Source organism: Akebia trifoliata, chromosome 5 (genome assembly GCF_017979445.1).
Source record: "Akebia trifoliata isolate Shusen 1 chromosome 5, ASM1797944v1, whole genome shotgun sequence".
Lineage (NCBI taxonomy): Eukaryota > Viridiplantae > Streptophyta > Magnoliopsida > Ranunculales > Lardizabalaceae > Akebia > Akebia trifoliata.
In genome coordinates, this window is record NC_141379.1 from 2,638,962 (window position 1) to 2,666,057 (window position 27,096).

At 34.2% G+C, this 27,096-nt stretch overlaps 3 protein-coding genes across 3 annotated transcripts; 2 read left to right on the top strand and 1 right to left on the bottom strand.

Moving 5' to 3' along the window:
* Window positions 1-2,428: 2,428 nt before the first annotated feature.
* On the top strand, window positions 2,429-8,693 carry LOC147400970 (putative methyltransferase PMT9). The gene is made up of 8 exons (XM_086442037.1): window positions 2,429-2,857; window positions 2,984-3,148; window positions 3,585-3,767; window positions 3,863-4,457; window positions 5,135-5,247; window positions 5,340-5,560; window positions 7,556-7,906; window positions 8,366-8,693. Exons 1-7 carry the CDS (start codon window positions 2,603-2,605, stop codon window positions 7,734-7,736), a joined length of 1,713 nt encoding a protein of 570 aa, XP_086298163.1. The 5' UTR covers window positions 2,429-2,602; the 3' UTR covers window positions 7,737-7,906; window positions 8,366-8,693.
* Window positions 8,694-12,514: 3,821 nt separating this feature from the next.
* Window positions 12,515-17,961, top strand: LOC147400971 (manganese-dependent ADP-ribose/CDP-alcohol diphosphatase-like protein). The gene is made up of 2 exons (XM_086442038.1): window positions 12,515-12,655; window positions 16,660-17,961. Exon 2 carries the CDS (start codon window positions 16,683-16,685, stop codon window positions 17,643-17,645), a length of 963 nt encoding a protein of 320 aa, XP_086298164.1. The 5' UTR covers window positions 12,515-12,655; window positions 16,660-16,682; the 3' UTR covers window positions 17,646-17,961.
* Window positions 17,962-20,794: 2,833 nt separating this feature from the next.
* On the bottom strand, window positions 20,795-23,660 carry LOC147400972 (high-affinity nitrate transporter-activating protein 2.1-like). Its single transcript, XM_086441546.1, has 2 exons — window positions 23,320-23,660; window positions 20,795-21,319 (listed from the first exon to the last, which is right to left on the bottom strand). Exons 1-2 carry the CDS (start codon window positions 23,444-23,446, stop codon window positions 20,805-20,807), a joined length of 642 nt encoding a protein of 213 aa, XP_086297672.1. The 5' UTR covers window positions 23,447-23,660; the 3' UTR covers window positions 20,795-20,804.
* Window positions 23,661-27,096: the final 3,436 nt, after the last annotated feature.

Sequence of the window (27,096 nt, forward strand, 5' to 3'; positions counted from 1 at the left end):
ATAAATATTTTATTATGCAGATGATGAAAAATAATCTTAATTTTGGATTAGACATATATTTTGCTGTGAATTTATTGTATTAAGCTCATAGTTGGATTAGATATAATGCATATCCATATTTGATCCTAAAAATATTCAAATAAAAATAATTACAAATAAATTTACCCAAATTTGTAAATGGATAAAGAATTTTTACTCATACCAAAATAACTCGAGTCAGTTGGGTCGACTAAATGGATGTTAGCCGACCCATTGCCAGCGGGGGAATTGAGCAAATTGGTATATTTGGATAATTTTGATTTGATTTGGAATAAGTTTTAATTCGGTTCTTGATCAAGAAATTGCAAAATTAGTTCCATTTTCGATTCAAGATTATTATAGAATTGACCAAATAAAGAGTCGACTCCTTACTAAATAAGAAATTATATGAAATTTATAAAATAAAACACAATGGTGAGTTGCACTCCACCTATAGATGTGGGTTATAAATTACAGGTGTCAATGGGTTGATTCCACATATATCCAGAATTGAAACCTAAATTTTAGATTTCGATTCTTGTTGATTTCGATTTTAGGTATGAAATCCTTGGAACCAAAACCAGCCTGACAAATACTCGATACCCGTTAGGTACCCACTAAGGTAGATTTTTTTTCTTCTTTTTGAATGAATAAAAAAGTATCTAATAAAATAGACAATTATTTATAAATGTAACAATTTAAATTGTAATTCCTTAATTCAAAGTTTAACAATAAATTCTTCAAGTAAATCACACTTTTGAGAATAAAATCAGAAACAATTATAGTATGAATCCTTTATTTGTCATTGAAATTGAATAAAAATATGAAAAATAAATGGAAGTACATGTAGAGAAAAGGAAAAAATTATAGACTTCTCATTTTCTTTATATTTTGATTTTACTTCAATTACATTTACTTTAAGATACTCTTTGTAAGTTTTTAATTAGACTAAAAGTTTTATCATAATTTTATAAATTTATTAGTTGGGTACATATCGAATACCCAAAGGAGACTCGATTCTTATCAAATCCTTAAGATAGCTACCTAGAATCAAACCAAAAAATGATCGAGTTCATATTGATATACCAAAAATTGACTAATCGATTTTGAGTACAAGTAATTAGGCATGCATTGACACTCTTAGTATAAACGTCCCACTCCAACTATAATGGAATAGGGTCCACCTTTAGTATAACTTACTAATGGTATGTGTGGTTGGTGAGGTATTGCATGTAGCAGGAGGCGATTTGGGCGAGAGATATGGTACTCTAGGAGGCTATCTGCCTCACCCATGTTAGTCGAGCTTATGAGTATAAAACACTGCCATAAAAAATAACAATAAAAATTTACTATCTTTTCTTTTTTCCTCTTTAATCTCAAAGACAATGCTCTATGTAATAAAACATAACAGTAAATCATTTTCCTTTGTCTCAAGACTTATATCCCATAAACAACATACCTTGAGGACAATTGTTTCTCCTATTATGTCTTCTCTTTTTTCTTTTTCAAGAATACCCTTAATTCTATTATCTTTTTAGGTTTACTTATTTTCAAAAATACTCTTACAATTTTTTATATTATTTTTCTTATTTTAAATAATATCCTTCTAATTTATTTTTTCCTCCTTCACCTTCTAAACCCCAATTAGGCGATACCCATACGGGCATAACTCTAATATTATCATAACTTGGAGCACCAAGAAAGGTGGTGCATAATTGGCTATTTGATTGTTAGTGACTTTTCACATGAAAATTTCTTGTTGATTATTATTATTATTTTATATATATGGGAAATGTTCAGCAACAAACATTTTGACAAATATTTTGGCAAAACATTTTTCAAGACATGGGTTAGAGGTTTTGGAATGGACTGATTTTTTGTGAGGATGATCTCTACGGTGAGGAGACCATCATCACCAAAAATCAGCCCATTCCAAAACTTCTAATCCCATCAAAAATGATTTACAAGAAATAGACGATCCACAATTTTTCAACTTGTAAACTGGGGCTAGAAGTTTTGGAATGGGCTGATTTTTTGGTGAAGATGATCTCCTCACCGTAGAGATCATCCTCACCAAAAATCAATCCATTCCAAAGCCTCTAACCCATGTTTTGAAAAATGTTTTGCCAAAATGTTTGTTGCTGAACGGGACCCTATATATATATATTAAAATATATGATATTTTGAAAGAAATGGAGATTAGTTTGATTTGATTTACTTCAGATATATGATTAATTCGATTCAATCCGATCCGATCCTTATTTTGTAAAGAGTCACCAATCCAGGTCGATTCGATTTGGATTTGGCCCAACTAAACCAAACCGAACCAAGACCCATAGTCCGAAATCACCTTCGCCTCAAATCCAAAACTAGCAAATCTGTCTGCAAGTAGTCCAACAACTCTCGTCATTGTCCTCTTAAATAACAAATGAAATACTCTAAAAACCCGCGAAAGAAATTATATCAGAAACTAGGGTTTATTAGTTTATTATAATTTCTAAGATCGAAAACTGTTCTGCTTTTTGGGTTTTTTTAAAGAAAGTTTTGGATCAAAATTCAAACCTTCGAGCAGATCTGAAAAAAAATGAAGCACAAGAGTGAAGTTCATTACAGTAGAAAGTTCATATCTTCTGTTCTAATTGGTGTGATTATCTTTTTCGGATTGATCTGTGTTTATTATGGATCCTCGTTTGGTCCTGATCTTTCGAATGCGGATGACGAAGGAGGTGGAGACGATGGAACTGATCCTGTCTTCGGTAGTTTCGTTCCAAGAGTTGATGACTTCGACGAACTGTTTGAAGATCAAGAACACAATCCAGATGTTCCTAAAAGCATACCTGTATGTGGTGAATTGTGTTTGTTTGATAGTTCAATTTCATTTAGTTTGGTTTCATCTTTTTTTTTTCTTTTTTCCATTTGGGTTTGTTTTTTTTTAGTAAAAAATGGTTATTGATCTTGTTTCTAGGTCTGCGATATGAAATTCTCGGAGTTCATCCCTTGTTTGGATAGAAATCTTACTTACCAGCTTAAATTGAAGCTCAATATGATTTTAATGGAGCATTATGAGCGACATTGTCCTCCTCCGGATCGTCGTTACAATTGCCTTATTCCACCCCCAATTGGTTACAAGGTTAGTAATTGATTTTTAGCTAAATTATGGAATTTGAAGTTTTCGATTTAGTTTCGAGTCCAACATTTGTAACAAAGTTCGGATTTGGTTATTATTCGGTGAGGGTTTGATTTGCTTAATTAGGATAAATTCGGGAAAGTTTCTTTTAAAAGTCAGCAAAATGTTTGGAGTTCATACAAAATATTGTCTTTGGATTTCTTACCAAAACCTATCATCTTCAACCTCTCTAAAAACCCTATTCTTCTTGATGTTTGAAAATATTGAGAACAAAAAAATTGAAGGTGAAGGGTAAAATTTTTACCATTTTACATGATTAATTGAGGAATCATCGATTAATTCAGCTAACCCCCAATTCAGTGAATTTTACTTTTTTTTTTGAAAAATTTGTATAATTTTGTGACTATGATTCCAACTAGGGGTGTTATTAGTGTTTCAGATTCCTATTAGATGGCCGATTAGTAGGGACCAAGTTTGGAAGGCAAACATACCTCATACACATCTTGCAAAAGAAAAATCAGATCAGAGATGGATGGAAGTGAATGGGGATAAGATAATTTTTCCTGGCGGAGGAACCCATTTTCACGATGGAGCCGACAAGTACATTGCAGCTATTGCAAGGGTATTGTAGAATTTCAATTTTTCTCATTTGTAGTTTATGCCTTTTTGTAGTTGTTCTTGTCGTGATGGTCTCTTACAATTCTGGTATTGAAGTAGATGCTTAAGTTTCCGGGTGATAAACTAAACAATGGTGGAAGCATTCGGAACGTACTCGATGTGGGTTGTGGGGTTGCAAGTTTCGGGGCGTACCTTCTTCCGCTCAACATTATAGCAATGTCAGTTGCGCCGAATGACGTTCACGAGAACCAAATACAGTTTGCATTAGAGAGGGGAATCCCTTCGACTCTCGGTGTGTTGGGGACGAAAAGACTTCCTTATCCAAGCCATTCATTTGAAATGGCTCATTGTTCTCGATGTAGGATTGATTGGATTCAGAGAGATGGTGTTCTCTTGTTAGAACTTGATAGGCTACTGAGACCAGGTGGCTATTTTGTGTACTCTTCTCCTGAAGCCTATGCACATGATGAGGCGAATAGAAGAATATGGAGTGTTATGAGTGATCTTCTTAAAAGGATGTGTTGGAGAATTGCTTCAAAGAGAGACCAAACTGTTATATGGGCTAAGCCATTGAGTAACAGCTGTTACTTAAAGAGAGATCCAGGGACTCAACCCCCTTTGTGCAGTTCTGTTGATGATCCTGATGTATCTTGGAATGTACCCATGAAAGCATGCATCACATCATACTCAACAAGTAAGTGGTGTTATATACAAATATCTCAGATATTGGCCTTTAAGAATTTGGATTTGTGATATGACATCAAAGGGTCTTAGAAATTAGAGCTAAGTGGTGAATGACATGCCCAGAAGCCTTATCTCAACTATTTGGGGTCAGAGCACATGAATTGGTTTCAACATTCACATTTTGTAGGGCTATTCTTTCAACTTTCAAGGCATGTGTCTTGACCCAAAAATGTCCGGTAATACTGCTTTCTTCCCGAAGCAAAGTTAGATGTTGATTCGTAATTTGTTTACTGCCTACCCCAAATCTTTTGGATGTGGTTTTGATGATATGATTTGTTATGTGTTTACTCAATCTCGGTGATGAAACTGATACACATGAAGAATTTGAGTTTGAGCTAACTGAATTTCAAACCCATCAAAGCCATACCTAGATTTTTGCTTCAGGCATGGCTCTTTTCAACTATATTATCGTCCTAAAAAATTCAGTATAGTATCTTATTTTGGTTTGATTATTTCTTCCATATAAATGGCTTGACTTTATTTGCAGTGACTATCCTCAAATGGATGGATTAGATGTTAATTTGCATACTTGTTAGAACTTCTTTGTTTTTTTGCTTTATAATACTCACTTATCCAGTTTTTTTCTTTTCTCTTGTTTCTTAAACTTAATTTTATTTGGGGAAGCAGAGATGCATAGAGAAAAGGGTGGTGAATTGGTTCCATGGCCACAAAGGCTTACCACAGCACCCCCTCGTTTGGAAGAACTTGGTATTAGTTCTGAGGAATTTCGAGAAGACACTGTAAGCTTCTGAAGTTTTCTGTGGATATTGCTTTATCTGTTTGGATTCATGTCTTTCCCATTATCACATTTATGTCTTGAAATGTAATGCAGGACATCTGGCATTTTAGAGTGATTGGATACTGGAAACAGATGAAATCTGTCATACAGAAGAATTCTTTCAGAAATATCATGGATATGAACTCAAACCTTGGCGGATTTGCTGCTGCCCTTAAAGATAGAGATGTGTGGGTGATGAATGTTGCTCCGATCAATGAGTCTAGTAAACTAAAGATTATTTATGACAGAGGCTTAATTGGAACTGTTCATGACTGGTATGTCATTTTGATCTGACCAGTACATCCCTCGCTTCCAATTTGTGCCAATTCTTGATTTGACCTTTTATATGCATTGACCATTTGTGTTTTGAATCTTAGTATACAAAAATTACTTCTGTGGTACTAGTGGATGGTTAGTTATTTGGTAGGCTGGCCTGAAATCCTGAATATTGAACCTTTGTCATATACATTAAATATAATCCAGACCACTGGTGTCTCCATTAGAAAACTCAATGCAGAAGGTTAGGATCTAAAATCAAAGTATTATTAATGCTCAGAGGTTGCAAAAAATATTTCCTGGAAAAACAGAAATATGAGTATGAAGGAAGGAAGGAATCAATTTGATGTATTATGTGACACAGAAATATGAATATGGAGGAAGGAATCAACTGGTCGGTATGGGTATTGGTGGCTCATGAGATAGACAGATTTATTGGTTGGTTTAGAAGCTGTTCTTTAATTAGATCTGGAGAACTTCTTTAGAGGGGTGTATGATAAGAATGACACAAGGCCATTCCATGGAGGGTTTTTGGTGGCAATTTGAACTTTGGACCTCCAAAGTTTCAGAAAAGAGAGTCTTCAATTTTTTTAATCTTCAGATCATGAACTCTATGCAGTATTCCCCAAGGTACTTTGAGACTAGGTTTTGGGGTTCAGTTGGAACGGAAGGAGAGAGAGAGGATTGGGAATAAGTATTATTATGTTGAAATATCTAAACTATGGGCACGCCATAATTGTGGGCATGGGAATATGATTCTCATTTTCTTTGGAGAAAAGAAAGCAGCTTTTCTGTGTGTAGCAAACTCAACCATAGTTGCATAATCACTGTGGGTAGAAGTCACCATGCTTACCATATGAGGAAAAAGATAGATGAAGTGATTGTGGATCTGTTTGTATTCCAGTGGCCTGAATAAATTTATACAATTTTTTCACAGCGTGTTGTTTGCATGGTACTCTTCATTCTTAACTAGGTCTCTTACGTCAACTTACTCAAAAACACACTAAATTTTTTTGCAACTGTCTCACATGATGCAGGTTTATCTATAGCATTCTAACGATTTTTCTTTAGTTATTTTTATTGTTGTTCAGAAGGATATTAGTTGATTAGCCACAACATGCACTGATTATTTAGTCATTAATCATGTTAATAGACACATTGCCACTTCTACATAATGTACATGTTGCCAGTTTGATAAGTGGGATCACCGTCTCATTAGGTCGTTGTGTCATCTTGTTTAAATCAGCTTTGAACTATTTTCAAGGAGTAAAAAGCAGCAAATAAAGGAACTCACATATGAGTAGTCAGAAATCATCTGAGATTTCTGTTTATTTCAGATTACATGGGTTAAGGCAAAGAAAGGTTTTAAAGCTAGGAGTTGATTCTAAGAGACTAGAATTTGATCCCTTCATATTAGCAAAAAAAGGAATGAGCAAGAAAAAACTAAAGAGGCCATTTGGAAAGTTTTTATCTTTTTTTGGTAAAAAAGACCTTATCTTAGCTTAGCTGTTTAGACCAAGGGTAGTTTATGGAATAGTAGTGGCATGTTTTCACCACTACACCCAACATTCTTATAGTTTCCTTGTTTCAGGAGGTTTGTTTGGTTACTCTGTGTAACGGACCTAACAGTCACAGAACTACTTGAAATCTCAGTAATCATTTCTGCTTTGTGTTTTCATCTTGTGCTTATCTGGAGTTACAATTGCAATAATTTCATTTTTAATCCAATTTTAGATGGATTTGGGATTTTGTTGGTAGTTTCTTGAAGATGATGCTAACCAAACAGAGGTTGAGGGTGCATACCTGCATGCAATGTGAATTCATATTTGAAATATTCTAGATGATAATAATTTCTATATGTAACATATAAAAAACCAGTGTCTAGGTTTTTTAACCTGAATATCACCATTGGCCGTGGCCTGCCTTCATAATTTTTCTGCTTGTTCTTGTTTAAGCTTTAGTTAACAACAGGTTTTATTGTAATGTAATAACAGGTGTGAATCATTTTCTACTTATCCCCGTACCTACGATCTACTTCATGCTTGGATGATATTTTCGGACATTGAGGATTGTGGCTGTAGTACAGAGGATCTACTCATAGAGATGGACCGGATGTTACGGCCAAATGGGTTTGTCATCATAAGAGAGAAACCCTCTATCATAAACTATATATAGGAAATTTTTAATTGCTCTGCTCTGCAGTGGGATGGCTGGATATCAGAAGTAGAACCAAGGGTCGATGCCCTCACCTCCAGTGAAGAAAGAGTTCTGATTGCAAGAAAGAAGTTCTGGGAGGAAGGTTCTGCGACTATGTAGATTCACTCTTACAAGTGCTATGTTACCAGGTTAGAATATTTTTCTTCCCACACAAGTTTGAGGGCTGACACTATTTTTCTTCCTGAAACTCATGCTGTCCAGTCCCATAGTTTTCTAATTAATTTTTTTTTTTATCTTTCTTTTAATATCAATTTTGTGTTAATCATGTTTATGTTATTTGGAATAGAATGAGCAGTTTCTAAGATTTTAACTCCGAAAAGAGACGAGAAAAAAAAAACGTAAAATTAATGTGTATTACTAGCTATTAACTAAATGTAAAAAAGAAAAAAAGATATCAAAAAAAGAAAAGAAAAGAAAAGAGAAAGTTTATTGTTCTTAAACACCTAACAGGATAAATTTTAGTAAGAAACATGGATTATTAGATTCTATATGATAACTTAACAGTTGAAACTAAAATAGTCTCAAGTATTACAAAGCTTTGAAACTACAATGTCCATTTGCTTCCCTTATTCGACATTTTTATTCAGGTAAAGATAGGTAGACCAACACCAAGACCTGCTAAAATGGGACAGCTTTTTCACCTTCAAATGTGTGGATTTAGCGTCAGGAGGATTTTCATGATGCAACTCCATGAACATCATCCTGAATGGTCTTGTTGGTTCTGTCATTCAATCTAGCAAAAAGAAAGAAAGGTTTTGAACCATTTATGTGGTAACACCCAGAGACTTCATTAACTAACTTTGTTTCACTTTCAAATATATATTGCATTTTCAAGTTTGAATTAGTTATGTTTTAATTTTGGATCAAGTCCTATCTATATTTTGTAATCTGCTCCAAGGCTGAAGGGGGGGGGGGGGGGGGGGGGGCATAGGCTTTGAATCCTTGATGAATGGAAGAATTCCATCATGAAGTTGTTCTAATAATAGTGTATATTTGCTATCAATTTTCTTAATTCTATTGATTTGCTCACTCAGTCTGTCAACAATTGGGATATGGTGTAGACATATATGATGAATAAGACCTGTTTTTCAACCTTTACTATGAGGCACGTCAGATCTCTAGTCTATTATGAATGACAGTGCAATTTATAGTTGCTGAGATGAAAATGATTAGGTCAATAATCAGTTTTTGACCATGTAATTTTGGTTTTAGAGATATCAATGGCATTTGGTAATTACTTTAATCAGTTGTTTTAAGAGAAACAAAAAAAAGGGTGAAAAATATATTATTTTAGTGAAAAACATTGCATAAACAAAAACAATTTTTTTTGTTGAACAACAGTTCTGGGCTGGGCTGGGCTTGGATGAGGTCTGTTCCGTGGATGTGACTTACTTCCCATTGGGCCTATGTTGGCCAAGCTCAAACTTGAATCTAACGGGTTTGGGTTGGATTTGGGTTTGTTCTCAGAGTTCATAAAAAAATAAAAATTGACATACTTTCGAAGACTGTTAGTCATTTGATACACCTTTTTATCAAAACTGGGGATCAATATCCATCTTAATTGAAAAATAGTTGGAGGAGTACATTTGTTATTCTATAATATAATTTTTTTTTTTTTTAATAAAATCTTATAGTTAACTATACACAACATGGTAGTAGATCGGCTGGAAAATTTTGAATCCGTCTCTACTTTTGGGTTGCAATTTACCAACTGATCTGGTGGGTCGCAATTTACAATAATCAATGACCCCCTTGATTGAAATACATACTTTTTTTGCTACGAACTGACCTTCGAATATTCATCAAGCCATCGTAAATCAATTGAATTTCTTTTGGGCTTTTCAATCGGAATCCCGAGAAAATTTCAAGCCCAAGAATTGGTCCAAGCTCAGCCAAGGGATTGTCTTTCAGAGACTGAGGTCAAGGACATGAAAACACATTGTTTTCAGTAGTAGACCGAGGACGAGAGGTATTTGTTTGAAAATATAAATGTAGAAATTGGGAGAAATTCAATAAAGGAAGAATAAGAACTTCAAGGCTCAAATCAGATATGATCTTTTTTAGACAAATATTTTCCCCTACTCCTTTAAACTACAAGTACACAACGGGTATAGAAATATTTTGCCTTCATGATACAATTAAGTCAACATTCGGAGATGCTGAATTGGATTATGTAAGGTCTAATTGCAAAATGGAGCATTCTTAAAAATGTTTTCTACCGATGCCAAACTCTTAAGCTCAGAAATATGAAAACATAGAAACTTTCGATGTAGAAATATGATTTCCAATTGATTTTTTATAATCATTGATGTGTTTGTTGACCAAATAGTCATGGCTCAGGAGACGTTTGATTGTTTCTAATCTTAGATTTAACGATTTAGATCGGACCCCATTCAAGGTACAATCATTTATGATCGAGTACTACCTTGATCCAACGTGTCTGATCAGATATGATAGGTGCAGATACGTGTCTGGTCTTTAGATATAACGATTCAGATCGCACCTCTTTGAAGGTACAATCATTCTAATCGAGTATTATCTTAATCTAATGCATCTGATCGGGTACCGATCATACTTGATCAATTAGACGTGATGGATCAACCACAACTATTATATGCTTTTAAATCTCAAAAACTTTCTCCAACTTCTTGAGAGAAGTGTAAAGTGCACCACAAAGCACCCTAAATGTCTAATTGTCATTTCGTATGACATGCTAGTATCTTGAAGCATTGGATCAAATCTCTAAAGGTATAACACATAAGATAACTAATTTAGTTTGCTCCCTCTGGTTAGATATCCCACATTATCACTTGTGAGCAATATAGGACTCAACTTTTTTATACTAAAAACCTCAAATTTTCAATTTAAGAATAACCACAACAAAATCAATAAAAATCGAATTTTATATTTTGAAATTTCGAACAATATTTCATTAGCCTATAGACATAGGAGTGTTTCAAATATAAATCAAATCACGAAGAGTTGTTTTAAAAAACAACCCAACTCTCTTTCTCACTCTTTGTGAATGAGAGTTTGAAACGAAATTGATAAGATTCTATTTTTAAGTATTCTTTTGATGTGAATGTTTTGTAATGTTCTAGTAAGATCATTGTTTTAAATTTGAGACCAAGACAACTCGTCCAATCCATCTTGGTATCGTCCACTAACGAGACAGATTGACAAGTCAACTCAAACTTGATGTGTTTCTCAAAAATCAAGTCTATTATGTCATTATTAAACGAGTTACAAATAAATCAGAGGACTCGATCTCATTCATGGACGAGACGAGACATTAAAACGAGTTTTAAAACCATGGGTAAGAAGAATAAGATACGAACGTTTAAAAACTTGCTCTACTGTTGGTTGGACTATATCAAACGACATTGCACGGAAGAATTTCCTTACCCTTATTGGTTACAGCTCTAAGAAGTCTCTATAAAAACCATGAAAATATATGTTAAATTTCTTTAAATCAAATGGTAAAGGTGAGGCATTCTCAATTGTTACAAAAAATTAACACAGTAAATCAATTACCTCCTTTTCTACATAAATAGAATTAGATCTATCACGTTTAACAAACAATATTGCATTTTTTTTAGATTTGAAATATTGAAATCTAAATGGATGAATTATATAAGAGTTCAAATTTTGAATTTGTGGAATTTGTTTAACTTAAATTTGATGAATATGATTAGTTAAATTGAATTCTTGTATAAAGTATCTAACTTTCGAATCAGTTTTGTTGATATCTCATTCTCTTTCTATTTTGATCTGGAAATTCTAAATCAGACATCAATCTAAAGGTATGTGAGGGGAAATTTTAATCTGGGTTGGTGGAAATTGGTGAAACAAACACAAACCTTTATCAGGAAAATGATAAGATTCAATGTAGTTGAAAACCTTAAGTTTGATATCACGTGTAGGTGATTAATCATAATCATCCTCACACAACTAAGAAAGGGAGACCCTGCCGAGTACGAAACCTAAAATAATTGGGACTTTAATTTACTACTCTAGAGAAGCTGAAAAATTTCTAGCTTAATCTAAACTAAAGATGTCACACAATTGACAATTTCGAAAGACTAGACAAATTATGTTCTACCAGTCAAGTTTCTAGATTGGTTATGTATGCGAAAAATCCCCAATAGTCCAAATCATCTCAAATAATTTTTTGCCTTAGAAGTCCTCAAATATCCCGCATAAAATAAAGAAAATTATGCATATTCTTATAAATAATGGATCAAGTCAAAGATGCATCTTTAACTTTTTAAGATAAAAGCTTATTGCCTTAAGAATATACAATTTTTCGTGTTTCTCAACTCCAATGTACTTTCTTGTAAACCAAACAAGAATTGCTCACACGAGCCCTAGGAAGAAGCAAGGAGGGGTTTGAGATTTATCCTTTTTTTTTCTTTTTTTTTGTGGTTGTTTGTATTGAGATGTTTAAGATTAGGTTCTTTATTTTTTATTTCAGTCCGACTTGGGAAGTTTTATTTTGTTTAGATTGAGAGAAGAGAAAATTGATTATTTTCTCTCCATTTCTCTTATTTGGATTGTTAAGTAAGGAGAGAAGATAAAAGAAATAAAGAGAAGATGCGGGAAAAAATGTTAAATTTGATTCTCTCTAAAAGGAGGAGAGGAGGAGGGAAGAGAAGAGAAGAGAAAGAAGTATTACATTTTTTGTCCTTCGTTGTTTTCAAAATTTTCAAAGATGGGTAATATTGGCAGGCCAATTATTGCTACTTACACCCCACGTAAACATATAAATTTAATCGGATTTCAGAAACCGTATGGAACGAAGGAGCGAAGAAACCTTGAGAGGTGTAACGAAGGAGGCGAAGAAACCTTGAGAGGTGGAACGAAGGAGGCGACCTGAGGTATCATCTCTCTCTCTCTCTCTTCTTTTTTTTAATTTGATTCCATGAACCCTAGAAACTTTGTTCAGCTCAGATTTGATCTAGGGTTTAGTGAAAGGAATCGTTAAGTAGCTTAAATATTGTTTAATTTCATCCATTTTAAAGCAATTGAACCCTCACTAGGGAAATTCATCATAATTGTTAATTTTTTTTTAAATTTTTTGGTGTGTTTTTTGATTTGGGATCTGAGTTGCAAATTTGATATGCCCTGTTTCATGTTGTATGTAAAATGGGTTTTCTGTTATCTAAATGGATTAAAAAAATTTATGAATCATATTGCTTTTTGATGTAAATTTTTTTTTTTTTTTTTTTTCTATTCTAACATATAGCTTTCAGATTTTATAGAAAGATTTCAGTTTGATTTATTAATCCAAACAAGATAAAGTTTCCCAAGTCCGACTGAAATAGAAAATAAGGAATCCTAATCTTAAACAAATCTCAATACAAACTACATAAACAGAAACAAAACAAAACAAAACAAAAAAGAGGATAAATCTCAGCGCCCTCCTAGCTTCTTCCTAGGGCTCTAGTACATTGGAGTTAAGAAACACAAAAAATTGTATGTTCTTGAGCCAATGTGCTTCTATCTTAAAAAGCGAAAGATGCATCTTTGGCTTGATCCATTGTTTTTGAGGATAGACATGATTTCCTTTATTTTATGTGGGATATTTGAGGACTTTTGAGGCAAAAAATTACTTGAGATGATTCGGTCTATTAGCGATCTTTCACATACATAACCAAGCTAGAAACTTGACTGGCAGAACATAATTTGCCTAGCCTTTTGAAATTGTCAATTGTGTGGCACTCTTTAGTTTAGATTAAGCTAAATTTTTTTCAGTTTCTCTCGAGTAGTAGATTAAAGTCCCAATTGTTCTAGGTTTCGTACTTGGTGGGGTCTCCCTTTCTTAGTTGGGTGAGGATGATTATGATTGATTACCTACATGTGACATCAAACTTAGGGTTTTCAACTACATTGAATCTTATCATTCCCCTGATAAAAGTTAATGTTTGTTTTACTAATCTCCACCAAATCAGATTAAAATTTCCCCTCACATACCTTTAGATTGATGTCTAGTTCAGAATTTTCAGACCAAAATAGAAAGAGAAGAATAGATCAACCAAAACTGATTCAAAAGTTAGATACTATATGCAAGAATTCAATTTAGCTAATCAGATTCATCAAATTTAAGTTAAACAAGCTCCATAAATTGAAATTTAAACTCGTATATAATCCATCCATTTAGATTTCAATATTTCAACAAAAAAAAAAAAAACAATATTGTTTATTAAACGGGAGAAATCTAAATTTATTCAGGTAGAAGAGGAGATGATCGACTTATAGTGTTAATTTTTTGCAGCAATTGAGAACACCTCGCCTTTACCATTGATATTGAGAGAGATTTAACAGATTTTTCGTGGTTTTTCTAGGTTTCTTAGAGCTGTAACTAATAAGGGAAAGGAAATTCTTTTGTGTGTCGTTCGATACCGTCCAACCAACAGCAGAGCAAGTTTTAGAATGTTCGTATCTCATTCTTCTTATCCATGGTTTTAAAACTCGTTTTGACATCTCATCTCGTCCATGAACGAGATCGAGTCCTCCGATTTATTTGAGACGACTCGTTCAATAATGACACAATAGACTTAACTTTTGAAAAAAAACATCAAGTTTGAGTCGACTTGTCAACTCGTCTCGTTGGTGGACGATACCAAGACAAATTGGACGAGTTGTCTTGGTCTCAAATTTAAAATCATGATCTTACTAAAACATTAAGAAACAATCACATCAAAAGAATACTTAAAAATAAAACTTTATCGATTTCATTTCAAATTCTCATTCACAAAGAGAGGGAGAAAGAGAGTTGGGTTGTTTTTTTAAACAACCCTTCATGATTTGATTTATATTTGAAACACTCATATGTCTACAAACTGAAAGGTTATTGTAACAAGAGAAGAGAGTTGGGCAATGTCAATTGGATGCCAATAATAGCACTGGTAAAGATAAATTTGTTGCATAGTTAAAGATTCTAAGTAGGAGATTGACAAGGACATACATTGATATAGTAAAAAGATGGTTATTTGATGATCACTATGTGGTTGGATCAAATCATGAAGACATAGGAGTGTTTCAAATATAAATCAGATCATGAAGTGTTGTTTTAAAAAAACAACCCAACTCTCTTTCTCCTTCTCTTTGTGAATGAGAATTTGAAATGAAATCGATAAGGTTCTATTTTTAAATATTCTTTTGATGTAATTGTTTCGTAATGATCATGGTTTTAATTTGATACCAAGACAACTCGTCCAATATGTCTCGGTATTGTCCACCAACGAGACGGGTTGACAAGTCGACTCAAACTTGATGTGTTTCTCAAAAGTCAAGTCTATCATGTCATTATTGAACGAGTCGTCTCAAATAAATCGGAGGACTCAGTCTTGTTTATGGACGAGACGTCAAAACGAGTTTTAAAATCATGGGTAAGAAGCATAAGATACGAACATTTTAAAACTTGCTCTGTTGTTGGTTGGACGGTGTCTAACGACATTGCACAGAAGAATTTTCTTGCCTTTATTGGTTATTGCTCTAAGAAGCCTATAAAAACCACGAAAAATTTGTTAAATCTCTCTCAATCTCTATGGTAAAAGCGAGGCGTTCTCACTTGCTACAAAAAATTAACACTGTAAGTCGATCATCTCCTCTTCTAACAAAATAAATTTAGATTTATCATGTTTAACAAACAATATTGCATTTTTTATTTATTTGAAATATTAAAATCTAAATGGATGGATTATATATCAATTTAAATTTTCAATTTATGGAACCTGTTTAACGTAAATTTGATGAATTGATTAGCTAAATTGAATTATTGCATATAGTATCTAACTTTCGAATCACTTTTGTTGATCTCTTCTTCTCTTTCTATTTTGGTCTGAAAATTCTAAATCAGACATCAATCTAAAGGTTTGTGAGGGAAAATTTTAATCTGGGTTGGTGGAGATTGGTGAAACAAACATTAACTTTTATCAAGAGAATGACAAGATTCAATGTATTTGAAAACCCTAAGTTTGATGTCACATGTAGGTGATGAATCATAATCATCCTCACCCAACTAAGAAAGGGAGACCCTGCCGAGTACGAAACCTAGAACAATTGGGACTTTAATCTACTACTCAAGAAAAATTGAAAATTTTCTAGCTTAATTTGAACTAAAGATGGCCACACAATTGACAATTTCGAAAGGATAGGCAAATTTTGTTCTACTAGTCAAGTTTCTAGCTTGGCTATGTATACGAAAGATCCCCAATAGTCTGAATCATCTCAAGTAAGTTTTTGCCTTGGAAGTCCTCAAATATCCCACATAAAATAAAGGAAATCATGTCTATCCTCAGAAATAATGGATCAAGTCAAAGATGCATCTTTGGCTTTTTAAGATAGAAGCACATTGGCTCAAGAGCATACAATTTTTTCGTGTTCTTAAATCCAATGTACTCCCTTGTAAACCAAAACAAGAATTGCTCACACGGGCCCTAGGAAGAAGTAAGGTAGGGTCTGAGATTTATCCTCTTTTTCTTTTTTGTTTGTTTCTGTTTGTTTGTATTGAGATTTGTTTAAGATTAGGATTCCTTATTTTCTATTTCAGTCGGACTTGGGAAGTTTTATTTTGTTTAGATTTAGGGTTGAAGAAAGTTTATAAATAGAGAGATGTAATCCAAGATTCAAAGGCTTAATTTAGTCAATTTCATTGTTTTTGGCTGAAATGTTGGGTTTTTTTGGTGTGTATGTGTGTGTGGGTGTGTATGTGATACATGCCATGCCATGAGAGAGAGGTCGATTGAATTTACGAGTACTAGTATACTTGTATCTTGCTGTCAAAATTTAGAGCAATTTGTCTTCGTAGGAAGTAAAAAACCACCCATTGTTTGGATGGTTTTCTAGTTTCTCAAGTGTTTGTTCTGCTTTTTGATAGGATTTTCTAGCTAGCTACACATAATGGCCTCCATGAATGGATTAGTGACACCACAAGGGAAGCAACCACTTTTTTCTTTTGGAGTTATAACTGACGTTCAATATGCCGACATTCCGGATGGCCGCTCATTCCTTGGTGTTCCCCGGTACTACAGACACAGCATTCAGGTCCTTCAAAGGGCAGTCAAAAAATGGAATGACCACCGAATGCTCAAATTTGCAGTCAACTTAGGGGACATTGTTGATGGGTTCTGCCCCAAAGAGGAATCTCTAACTGCTGTGCAGAAAGTTGTCAAGGAATTTGAGTCTTTGAATGGTCCTGTGTACCATATGATCGGCAATCACTGCCTTTACAATCTCCCACGCAAAGATCTTCTCCCATTATTGAGAATACCAACTCTCCACAGCCATGCTTACTATGATTTCTGTCCAACCCCCGAGTACAGATTTGTTGTTCTAGATGGTTACGACATCAGTGCCATTGGTTGGCCTCATGATCATCCAAATACACTAAAGGCGTTGGAGATTTTGCAGGATAAGAATCCAAATTCTGACAAGAACAGTCCAAAGGGAATGGAGGGACTCGAAAGAAGATTCCTCATGTTCAATGGGGCAGTCGGTAGGGAACAGTTGGTATGGCTTGATGAGATTCTTCAGGAATCAACCAAGCTTGAACAGAAGGTAGTGGTATGTTGCCATATGCCTCTAGATCCCGATGCAGCAACCGAAGCAGCACTTTGTTGGAATTACGATGAAGTGATGGATGTGATACATAGATATAACTGCGTGAAGGTTTGCCTCGCAGGCCACGATCACAAAGGCGGGCACTCGGTTGATTCCCATGGGATTCATCATCGGGTCCTTGAAGCTGCACTAGAGTGTCCACCAGGATCAAATGCGTTTGGCTATGTGGATGTCTACCATGACAGATTATCTCTTTGTGGTACCGATCGATTAGAGAGTGCTGAAATGGTCTTCTGTTCATAAGGGGATTACAAGTAAATATTAGCATAGTTCATCACTTGCAGTCATTATTCTTTGTCGTCGTCATTATTTATTTGGAAGAACGTCCTACGTGGAAATGTTTGAAGGGCCTTTCCCAAGGTTTCTTGTGTTTGTGCTCTTTTCCGTAATAAAGATACGATATTTACTGAAAATTACTTGAATTCTTTGTATCTTAGGATTAGTTGCAATGGGACCTACCTATTTTTGGGGGCATCAAATGTGCCTTTGTTATATACATTCAAAGATGAATTCTACTTCCCGTAAGCAGGCTTATATAAGTCATTTTTATGTTTGGAAATGCTGTCTGAAAAAGCTTCTGCTGCTTCTCTTTTTGAATTTTGTGGCATCAACATGACTGCGTTTTACCAACATTGAATATTTTTTTGTAATTTCAGTGGAAGAAACAGGTTTTGAACCAAATCTGTTTTTAACTTTTGTCCTACGGTTGCACATACCCTGACTCTAGAGTCCCAATGTCTAAAATGGTAAATCAAAAGGTCTACCTAGTTTCGAACACACGATCAGGGCGAAAACCATGTCGCCTGCTTTACTACTTATTATAAGTTCAGTGATAAATATGCAAACATTTATAACAAATCCGACATATCACTTGGCAACACATGTCCCTTGTATTTGGTTTTTTTTTTTTTTTTTGAAGTATAAAATTTTATTAATAAGAAAGAAAAAGGAACAACCAGAAATAAAAACAAGAGCAACCAAAAAAATATAAAGAAGAACGCTACAAAAAAGAAATACTACACGTCCTAAATCGAACTCTATCTAAAAACAAAGTCTTAGAAAGAAACTCCCACAAAAGTTCTGCTCAACGTGAACCATAAGTATAGAAGGCCCAAAATCGATATGTACTCACCTTACTCTAGAACACTCTGTTGTTTCTCTCATTCCATAGGCCCCAAGTAATGACAAAGGGAAGGATAGTTCAAAATATGTTTTTTTTCTAAGAAAGAAGGTATTAAAGGATCACTCTTCTAAAAACGAAAATAAAGTTTAAGGTAATACCTAATCCACCTAGAAACGATACAGAAAAAACATCCAAATATCTCAGGAAAAAGGACAATGAATTAAAATATGAATCACAAATTTTCCATCTCTCAAACACATGGAACAAAAATTTTAAGTAATCCAACCACGAGAAATTAAATCATCCAAAGTGAGAATTCTCCCTAAGAAAGCAAACCACACAGAAAAAAAATTTAGAGGGAACTAAGGTGGACCAAATATTGAGGCTGAGAAAGAAATTGAGGTCACTTAAATCCATAGTATGTTTAGGATCTCACCGATTGCCTTGAAACTGGGAAAATGAATTTCTTCCAGGTTGGGGTGATCGGGTGAGAAAATATTTTCCCACCAGGAGAGCAGAAAATCATTTTATGAAAAAATGAATTTGTTGCAAAAATGTGCAATTATACAACTACAATCACATTTTTCAGCAACAATGATCCAAAAAATTGCCTACTGGTATACTCAAAAGCCTTTGATAAAAAGTGATTGAATTAAATTAGAAATTATTAATTATTGACTTTAACGAAGTATGTAAAGATGTCAATAATTTTCTTACTAGGACCCATCTAAGGCCTATAATACTATTAATCCGGTATGGGTAGGCAGTAGGCTAACTTTTCATGTATAGATCCAATAAGGGGTGGGCCAACCTATGGTTCAAATCTATCTTCTTTTAAAAATAAAAAATAAAAATAAAAAATAAAAAATAAAAAACAGTTATATCTTGGACAATTACGTTTTCAAATTTCCATATTTAGCTTTCCAATAAATTTAAATTCTTCTTTTCATTCTTTTTTGATTTTTTAATTGGATAAATTTTTAAAAAATTATAAAAAAATTTGATATTTTTGAAATATTATTAATATTAACAAAGTCATCTCGTAATGTTGACAATTTGATAATATTTTGTCAACATTGACATTAACAATATTTTGAAAATATCAAAAATTTTGATAATTAATTGAGAATTTACCCTTTTAATAAACACAATCAATTTTTGGTTAATTATTAGTGGATGAAGGTGGATTTTGAATCCAAGTCCTGATATTAACATTCATAGATTTTAACCAACTTGGCGAACTGACACTTTCCTATGAGCCTGTATTCAGCTTAAGAGGATAACAGTAAATTCATCAAATGTTCGTACAATGATCTTAAACTCAAATTATCATTTTCCTAGAAAATATAATTACAAAATCCTGTACATGGCTATTTTCATAAATGACTAATTCGGTAATCTCGACAACTTATTTAACTGTTTTAGTAATTCTCTCTTTTAACTTCTAAGTAGGAAAATTAGATCATGCATGTACTCAATACAACTGATTTCATGTATGTTAATTATTTAAAACTCTATATGATCTAAGGAGATCTTATCCATATGGACCCACAAACCATTGTGTCTTTTTTTTTTTTTTTTTTAACTTGTAAAATTTTGGTCTAAATTTGAAAATTGTATCATGCATGTAATAAATGTAGTTGAGTTCATGTATTCTAATTATTTAAAACTATATGAAATAAATTTGGTACCAATGCCTTATCAATCTTGATAGTTTATTAATCTTGATCGATCAAAAAGAAAGATATTTGCAACATTATGATGAAAAGTTATACTGGAACTTCTCAATTTTAAAAGAATTGTGATAATCTGACTATCCCACGTAGCATACTCAATCGACTATTCGGATGCGACAAGTTCAAAAATTGTAGATCTATATGCCTCAGGATACAAAACTGCACTTCATCATAAAAAATGTATCTCGAGGGAACCATGTATCCTAAGACGTATAGATCTGTGGTTCTTGAACTTGTCACGTGAGGAATGAGTCGTGATAATATGACTTGTCAGGTGGCATATTCAAATGATTTCATGATGTGACAAGTTCCAAATATAAGCGCATCCCAAGGGAACCATGTATCCCGAGACTTACGAAACTTCGATCCCTGAACTTGTTCAAGTCATGGAGTCATTTGAGTATGTCACGTGACAAGTCATATTATTACGACTCTTTTAAAAATTTCAATATAAATAGCTAATTCTATTTATAATAAAATCCATTTTTATTACCAAATAAAAAGAAGAAAAAATAAATAAATTTGGATCTCTCTCTCTCTCTCTCATTTTTTCTCTCCAACTCTTTGAGCCCTCTTCTTGGCCTCCCTCTTCTCCACGTAGAAAAACCCAAACAACGACACAACAGAGAAAGCAGAGAAGCAACCAGCGGCTATATCGAGGGACACGTGTCGACCACTGATACCTTCGATGTCAAACAAATTGGTGGTCTTCTTACCGTCCGTTGTTTGACCAAAACCCACTTCGTCTCCAGCTGAGTTGTGCGCGTAAGCCCTCACGAAGTAAGTTGTTGTAGGGACTTCTCTCCCTATCTTCCACTCCAACCTCTGCAACCCTGCTTTTTCGTTGGACGAGTTGTATGGTCTATCAACGATGTTGATAGGGCAAGTCTTGTCTTTGCTCAGTAAATCATGGGTTTTCCTCCATGATCGATCTTTTTGGCCGATGGGTGCGTAGCATAGCTTAACCTTCACCTTCTTGTAAGCTTCATCAGTCCCAGAAGGGAAGTTTTGGTTCAATCCCCATGTCACAGTTATGTTGTCGTCTCCAGCTTTCAACACTGCAAATTTAATCAAATTCAAAGAAGAAGAAAAAAAAAATGAAAATTCACTAAACATGGACAACTTTAGTCGAATTTTTCTATTTCAGTATGTTGTTCATTTTAATTTCCAAAATATGCATGAACATGAGGTAGTGAGATCATAAGTATTTATTCCAATTTTAAAGATAAAAATTAAAAGGTTAGATAGTGAGATCACATGTATATATTTTAAAAGTGACGATTTTACAGATAGAAGTTAGAGGAAATTTTCAAAACGTGATCAACTTTTGATGAAAATTTGATTCTTGCTCACTGTTTATTTTAATTCCAAAAAACATGAAGTGCAAGATTGCAGATTTTTCAAAGTGAGGATCTCGCTGCGATAAAATAACGAGATTGTCACTTTGAAAGACAATCAGTGAAGGGGTCTCAACGGCTTGGATTTGGTAGAAATTGGAAGAGTAATTGATGTAGCTTCATGCATTGAACTCCGCAGGGGAAGGGAGGATGAGAGAGTGTGGATAGCAAGCAAGGATGATAGGTTTTCGGTACATTTTTTTTTTACCATTCCTTGTATAATGATGGTGCTAACTCCTTCCCTTACACCTCAATTTGGGGTCCGAAGGTGTCAAGTAGGGTCGCTTTTTTCACATGGATAGCTTCGTTAGGAAGGATCCAAACGACGGATTTTTTGATGCGGCATGGGTGGTATGGGGCAAGCTATTGTGTCCTATGTATGGACAATGGAGAATCTTCGGATCACCTTTTCCTTCATTGTAATTTCATGTATGGAATTTGGGTACATTTCTTTAAGTTATTTGGATTGGTACCTTGCTTGCCCAAAGCAATAAAGTACATTTTCACATGTTGGTCGTCAAGTGTATTTTCTTTTGGTGGCGTGAAGAGGTTGCTATGGAGTATTACACCATTCGCAATATGTTGGGGGGTGTGGCGGGAGAGAAATGACCGTATTTTTTAGGGGAAACAAAAAGATGGCACAGAAACGATTATTTCCATCTTGGGCCTTTTGTTTTGTTGGTCTAAAATTTTCAAAGAATTTAGGAGGATTTTCTTCGAGGATTTTATCTATAACTGGGATGGGATGCTTTGTATTTCTAGTGGGTAGCGTCTGATGTAAGGTCCTGCTAGGTTGGTCATCTCGACTGGCCTAATTCTATTTTTTTCATGAATATAATGCTATTTATCAAAAAAATAAAAAATAAAAGTGAAAAGCCCCATGAGCTTATATGGAGAGAGACAAGGCAATGAGTGTCATGTATTTTTAAGGTCAAATACCTTTTGATATGTAATGGTGAGATAATTGCTATTTGTTTTGAAGTGACGATCTCCTTTATTTATAATAAGAGATTTATACTGCTCAGTGGGGGACATCTTGGCATGGTGGTGCACATGCCCATAGATGCATTTTCTCCAGCATACAAGTAAAACAAATTTATGGACATGTGTGCCACTACGTCAAAGTGTCCCCCACCGGGGACTCTTAAAATGAACAGTGTACTACTGGAATTGAAATTGGAATTTTCCCATATTCAGCTAATGAAACGGTAATTTACCCTTTAAAAAATATGAAAATTCACGATTTGAGACCATTAAAATATGTGGTGCAGAATTTATTATTATCATTATTTTTTGTGCGTGTGTGTGATTAGGAGACCCATTGATCCATTTGATCAAATTTTGGGTAAATTTTTTTTTTTAGGGAATCAAATTTTTATAACTTTCTAGCACCCATTGATCAAATGGATGCACTGTTGGTACTGTTCCGGCTAAACCAGATTCCATAACAGCGCACGTTAGTAAAAAAAAAACTAAATCAGAGTCGGTGGAGGAGAAGAGATCAAGAAAATACAGAATATCATTCCTTACTTAGACAATTAGTATACGCAGGGCGCAATAACCCATCCATAGAAGAAATAGGCGCAAGTTATTAGCTAATAACAAAGGAAGAACTATTAAAGAAATCCAATTTGGCGAAGATGAGGTTTGTAGTTTATTACCATCTCCATGTTTCGGTGAAGCTTGCACCACTAGAGTTTGTTTAAGGGAGGAGAAGAGCACACTTCCATAACAAGTCCTAGCCAAGAAGAAAAGAAAAAGAGAAGAGATGAGATGACGAGAACCCATTTTCGATCTTTGTTTGAAGAAACAAAAGGAGGTGGAGATGAAGCTGCATAGACACTTGGCGATGGAAAATAGAGTTTGGGCTATGCTTCCTTAAATACAAGGTTCAAGGCTGTTTATACCCAAAAAAAAACAAAAAAAATTTGACAGCTTTCTAAGTGTAAAAATACAAAGAGAACTTAAGAGGCTTTTTAGAGTTTGATTATAGATTAGATGACCCTTAAGAATGGTGAAGGGGCATAATCTTAGGTTTTAAATTCCATAAAGAAAATTTTGGATCGAATGTGTTTGGGATTTAGTGAATTGTTTGATTTGGTTGAGATGATGCGTATATGATGGTTGCCTCCTTTCAATTCTACATTTTTTTTTTCCTACCTTTTTGTCCTTCAAGGCTAGATCATGGGATATTGTAACTTAAAATATAATTAAAATAAATTTTTTTATTATCTAAGAGAATTATATTATTTAACCAAAACATTTATTCACATTTTCATTTGTGTGGTGAGTTTTTTTCAATTGTACCCTCCTTGAGATACCTATTTTTAAGAAGATGCTTCCTTATTTTGCCAAGATCTATAAATTTTTTTTTCGGTTTTTTGACGTGTCTAGCTTTATATCATAAAGATCTTGCGGTTTATCTCTCTCCAGATATTATAGATTGTAGCACAAAGGGAGGTAGAAACCAAACTTTTGCACCAGATGAAAGAGTGTCGTTGAGCACCCCTTTTGTTTCAGACAATGTTGTGCCAGTAAACTTCATCTTCCCTCGACCTTATCGAGTCCCAAGCTGATTTGTAGGAGAACTTACATGAAGAGGTATCTTTCCAAATAATTTGATCTCGCTCATTAGGCCAAGGATGAGCATTTTCTTTAACCTTTAAAGTGATTTCCGCCATTCTTAACCCATCCTCATTTAGATTAGCCCAGCCATTAATATCTGCAAAATCACTAACCATAACATTCGAGTGGCTGTCCATTTGGAAGATCGCCCTTCTACCAAATTAATCAATTAGAAAGCCCCCATCAAGCCACGGATCTTTCCAAAACAAGGTATTGTGACCATTCCCAATAATGAATCTAATGTTCTTTGATGCCAAATCATTAACTTTTACTATGCCTCTCCATGCCCAAAAAGCATCATTCGGAGGTAAACCTCTCCACACCTCCCCATTACACATATAACAAGCACAAAGCCAAGAACTCCACATCAAGTCATTGTTTATAACTTTCCAAACAAGCTTCATTAACCCAATTGTATTTAATCTCTAATTTGTCTTATCCCAAGCCCTCATTTTTGAGGACGACATATTTGACTCCAACTTACCAGATGAAGGGAAGAAGAAAGAAAAGATTCACTCTAAAAAAAATGATTAGGTAAAGATTCGATTTTTAAAATCACACCTCTGGGGATTGCAAAACAAGTGGGCCAATAGATTTGAAAAGAGGAAAGAACCAATTTAATCAACTCTACTTTACCCGCAAAAGACGAGATTTGGTTTCCTACCCTCAACTCTTTTTGAGATTTTCTCAACTAAAGGGTAACAAATGTTAGTAGATGATCTAGAGGAGAGGAGTGGGAGGCCTAAGTAACAAATTGGGAGGGTCCCTTCTTGGAATTAGAGAACGTTTAAAATAGGATCTTTGTTGGAACAAGACACAATAAAAAAAAACGTTGCTCTTATCATTATTGGCTTAAAGACTTGAAATCTAGAAAAAAGACTCTATGGACGCTCCAATTTAAACGGGTCCCATTCGAAAAGGACTCAAAAAAATCATTTTTTGTGAAAAATTGTCAATGGGCCTAAGGGTCCCAATAATCCCTAAGTCAAAATCTTCAAAATTTGATATTTTGTTCAAATCAAAAGTCCTAAGGCTCTCAATAGTCCTACAAACCCACAATAAGGCTTATCTAAACCTTTACCATCTTTTCAAACCATCATTATTCTAACCCTAACCTAATCAAGTCTAACCCAACCTCTAAACCCAATGGACCTAAACCATTACCCAATCTTAAGCTCAAGCCCTTACTTTAACCCAAATCCATACCCATGTCCATGATCATAACCAATCAAGATTCATATAATCAATGATCATCAATAAGGGATACTTGTCACTACCACAACCCACCTCCCAAAACCATTTTACCCAACCTCATCATTACCCCTAAAAGCTATACAATCCATACCACAACCCACACCCCATGTCATAACTTAACCCCTTCACATTCTCCTCAAAACACTTAACAAGTCATCTCCATACCCCTCACACTCTAATTTTCTTAATCAACTCACCTAATCCATTTACCTCATACCATTAGACACATGTCACCATCTCTTTCAATCTCCCAAAATATCCACAACTCTCTTACACAATTATTCTTTTTAGTAACACTCACATCCCTTAACCCTACCTAACACTCAACCCATATGAGTTGAAGAATCCAACTCATTTGAGTCAAGAATGATCCATTACCACCACGTTCTACATATACCTCTCCAACCTCGAAATAACAACATCTTAATGCCTACACCTCATGTCATTATTTTTTTACCCTCCACATTTGGCATTTCTATCCTTAAAAGTACTTCCAAAATCATATAAACCCCTCTCATTCTTGAATACTCCCCTCAAGTCATTTATCTCAACTCTCAATTTCTCTAACCTCTATCAATTCTTTTAAAAAAACTCTTTTAACTCACAACTCACAATCCTTACACTAAAATACATTCACTATCATCCTCAATTTCAAAATACAAGAACAAGAAGACATATTAAGATATCAAGAGGAAAAAAATTTAAGAAAAGAAGACTCTAAAAACAAGGTAGAGTAATGATAAAGTGATGTAAAAACTCTCCCCTCTCTCTCCTTTCTATCTCCCTCTTCTATCTTCCCCCTTCACTTCTTTAATTTTTGTTTACAAAGCCCTAAGATGTAATGTCAGCCTTCCTTTACCTTCGGTAAATCGAACTTCAGTTCGATCAAAGGTGTAGGGTTAAAACCATTTTAAAATAAAATTTAGCCATCTTTAATCTCTATTCACAAGTGTGCACACCACAAAAATATTTTGAAGCAAGCACTAGTTGGGCCTTTCTCATTCTATGAAAATAGGCCCATAATCACAAAAGCCGATACTTTTCCCAAAATTATGTGAGTTTGAGGCAAAAAACATAGTGGAATCCCTTCTTTCGATGGGATGACCCTCTTAATTTAAGTCGATATCAAAAGCCCCTTGCATCCAAGGACATAAAATTTTCATTTAATTAAATTTTTTATTTTCTTTTATTTACCTAAAAATGGTCATATCTTTAAAGGTTATACCACTTAAGAAGAAGAGAGACGGGTGCTAACACCTTCTTCTCTTTCTAATCGAACCCTTACCAAGATCCTAAGTGGGTCAGTGTCCAAATCCATATGAGAGTCACTATGATGCAAAAAATGACATTTAAAAAAAAAATACCTTCTCGATGACCATTCACACTCTTTTATAAAAAAAATGGCGGCGACTCCAAATCCTCGTAGAAGTGATCTTCATATTCGAAAATCACATATTTACAAACTCTAAAAGCACTCTAGTCTTTGTTGCATTCTATTTAGAAAAATATTTTTCTCTTCTATCAAGAATACTTTTGTGTTAGGATACCGATGTGGTGCT